This window comes from Taurulus bubalis, assembly GCF_910589615.1.
Source record: "Taurulus bubalis genome assembly, chromosome: 15".
In the NCBI taxonomy this organism is placed as follows: Eukaryota; Metazoa; Chordata; class Actinopteri; order Perciformes; family Cottidae; genus Taurulus; species Taurulus bubalis.
Genome location: NC_136603.1, coordinates 19,462,730 through 19,465,971, shown reverse-complemented (window position 1 = coordinate 19,465,971; position 3,242 = coordinate 19,462,730). Strand labels below are relative to the sequence as shown.

At 43.0% G+C, this 3,242-nt stretch overlaps 1 protein-coding gene across 1 annotated transcript; it reads left to right on the top strand.

Moving 5' to 3' along the window:
* Positions 1 to 1,488: 1,488 nt before the first annotated feature.
* On the top strand, positions 1,489 to 3,242 carry cxcr2 (chemokine (C-X-C motif) receptor 2; the record flags this gene model as incomplete). Its single annotated transcript, XM_079230949.1, has 2 exons — positions 1,489 to 1,563; positions 2,175 to 3,242. The coding sequence occupies 2 exons, from the start codon at positions 1,489 to 1,491 to the stop codon at positions 3,240 to 3,242; spliced, it is 1,143 nt and encodes a 380-aa protein (XP_079087075.1).

Below are 3,242 nucleotides of genomic sequence, written 5' to 3'. Positions count from 1 at the left end.
TAAGGAAAGTACTTAGTAAGAATTGTGGTTCTCCAATGAATAACTGTTTAAAATACTCAGCAAAAAGTAGTTGGTTGTTCCAAGTCAGTAGGTTGTTTATCCTGATCATTTGAAAAGTCGTGAAAACTGTTTTATCGGAACATTTACTACGGAACTATTTTCTTTTGTTTCTTCGTCCAGTATGTTCAGAGGTGAAGCAGTGAACACAAAGATCAAGACTGCTGCTGCCCTCCACTGGACAAACCCAGCCCAAAACAGCAGGATTTAAACAGATCATAATAATAAGGGCAGAGTATGTAAGAATAGAAACATATATCATCTCCATAGATTAGGCAAGCACAATCCAATGTACTGTCAGAGTCTGTTCCAAGAATCACGCCCTGTAATTATCAAACTGCTGAAAGTGAAAAAGATGTGATTAAAATCAATCATTTTTAATGCCTTTTGCACATTTAAGAAAGTGTTAATCCTCTTCCCTTTGACCAAAAATATGTTTAAATTCAAGATGGGCTCTGGAGGTGTCTGGTTGAGGCCTTAGGTGGCTTCCAAACATCGACGGAGCACAGAATGCAAAAAGCATCTCAAAGGTGTTAAAGTGTGTTCCCTAAAAGGTGAAATACTATACCTTCATACTGTCTGATTGCAGAAACGCATTTGAACTTTGTACTTGAATTAAAATTGCAACTTTGAACTTGGATTTAAATTGCGGCCAAAACTGAGCCTCGGAGAAGACCCATGAGAAATGTACTGATGGCAAAATATACTGAGAACAATCCATTGAGAGCAATAACTATAAACTATAGTGAGGTGTCCAAATAAATCCACATTAGATTCAGTTTTCATCATTAGAATTGAAAAACAACAACAATTAGAAGTCACATTTAAGAAAGTCACATTATATATATGGTCGCAGAACCAATAATATAAAGTACGGTAACACACAAGTTAGTTTTGTTCAATGTGTCATACATGTTGTAAACATTAAGTTCTATGCCCATACCTATAAAAATACTTTTAACCTGTGATTCATTGTTGATGCAATGTAATTGTCTTTTTACAGTCAATAATGTCAATATTTTGCTTGGTTTTTATTGGTATTGCTTTTAAGGTTTCTGTTTTTGCCATGTAAAGTGCCATAGAGTACCTTTTGAATTTAGAGCACTATAAAGATTCAGTCTATATTACATGTTAAAACGGCCACTTGTACCAGTCACACCAAGGCATTTGCTGTCACATTATCATCTTATAAACATCCTGTCACATCGAACTGTGAGATCCAACATCGATGTTTTGAAAGAAACGTCTGACAGATAAAATCTATGATAGAAAGCGACTTCCTTAAAGCGATGCCATTTCCTAATAGAGCATCAACGATACCACCAGCAGCACACAAAGGACACAGGGACCTCTACCACGTCAACAAAGTAGATAACGCTCCTTGCCAAATAACTTTATTCTTGTTAACCTGTGTGAAACAAGACCGCAGGGATGAAGCTACAGCTATTGATCCTGACTGTTTTGGGGCATTTGGTTCGAACCAATCAAGAAGAAGAGGGAAAACAGGTAAACAATGGGGCTTTCTCAATGTGTGTTATTCGTAGTTAGTGTGTTGAACTGTCAAGCAAATTCCAATCATTTGTTTTAATTTGCAAACCACAAATGACAAAATACTTGAGAAAGATTTATCTTTGCCTTTCAGTATAATTGCACGGTAAAGTTATGCTATTATGATACAGGGATGTGTAATTCTGTTGTCTAACATGATTATGTGAAGCAAATTCAAGTTGTTTTTGAGGTTTAACTGGTTTAGGAGGCATTATTCACTTTTTTCCCAACTGAGTTTTGTCAACTAATACAGGTGCAATAAGCAATTCCATCCATCAGTCAACCAGGAAATTGTACACACATATATACAGTACGCAGTGCTGATTCAGTTTCCCACTGAAATCAAGATAAGATGAGACTATCAATGAAAATAGTCATGATAATTTGGGCAAGTAAATTCTGTTGGATGGCACATGTCACACTTTTTTTGGTAGCAACCCAACTCCAACGCTTATAAGATATGTGCAGTTTTAACAGTATTTTTCTATTCTTTATTGCCCCGATGGCAACTGTCCACTGCCATGTCGTCTACTGCTGCTTTTAAACTGTATGACTTTGTTTTCATTCAGCTGCTGACAATAGAGGGATTGGCCCCGGAAGATTCCTACAACTACTCTTACAATTTCACGTATGACGACGAACCGTCTCCTCCTTGCAGTGTGACGGTGCCTGGATTTAACAGCCTGGGCCTGACGGTCACCTACATCGCCGTGTTCGTCCTCAGCGTGGTCGGCAACGGCGTGGTCGTCTATGTGGTTTGCTCCATGAAGAAAGGTAGAGGCAGCACAGATATCTACCTGATGCACCTGGCGATGGCGGACCTTCTCTTCTGCCTCACCCTCCCGTTCTGGGCCGTCAACGCTCATTCCGGTTGGATCTTCGGCAACTTCCTGTGCAAACTCCTGTCGGGCTTCCAGGAGGCGTCGGTGTACAGTGGTGTCTTCCTGCTGGCATGCATCAGCGTGGACCGCCACTTCGCCATCGTGAGAGCGATGCGCGCCCGGCCCTCCCACCACCTGTTGGTTAAAGGGGTGTGCGTTGTGGTGTGGCTGGTGGCCATTGTGCTGTCCTTACCCGTGGCTATTCAGAAGGAGAGCATTAGTGCCGAAGACCTGGGCCGGAACATTTGCTATGAAAACCTAACTGGCGAAAGCATCACCCGCTGGCGTGTCGGCATGCGCGTTCTCCGCCATACGGTGGGCTTTTTCCTGCCTCTGGCGGTGATGGCCGTCTGCTACGGCTGGATCTTGGCGACGCTGTGTCGAGCGCGCAATCAGCAAAAGCATAAGGCCATACGCGTCATTCTGGCGGTGGTGTTGGCGTTCGTTCTGTGCTGGCTGCCTTACAACATCACCGTACTGATTGACACGCTCATACAAGGCGAATCCCTCGTGATGGAGACGTGCGAAACGCACTACATAGTGGAAGTGATGCTGGATGTGACCCAAGTGTTGGCCTTCATGCACTGTGCGGTGAACCCGGTGCTGTACGCCTTCATTGGAGAGAAGTTCCGTAACCAGCTGCTCTCGGCTCTTTACAGACACAGGCTCATCAGCAAGCGGCTCCATGTGGCTTACTGGAGGGGCTCAGCCAGCAGTGCAGCGAGCTTCAGATCTAGAAACACCTCGACCATGTAA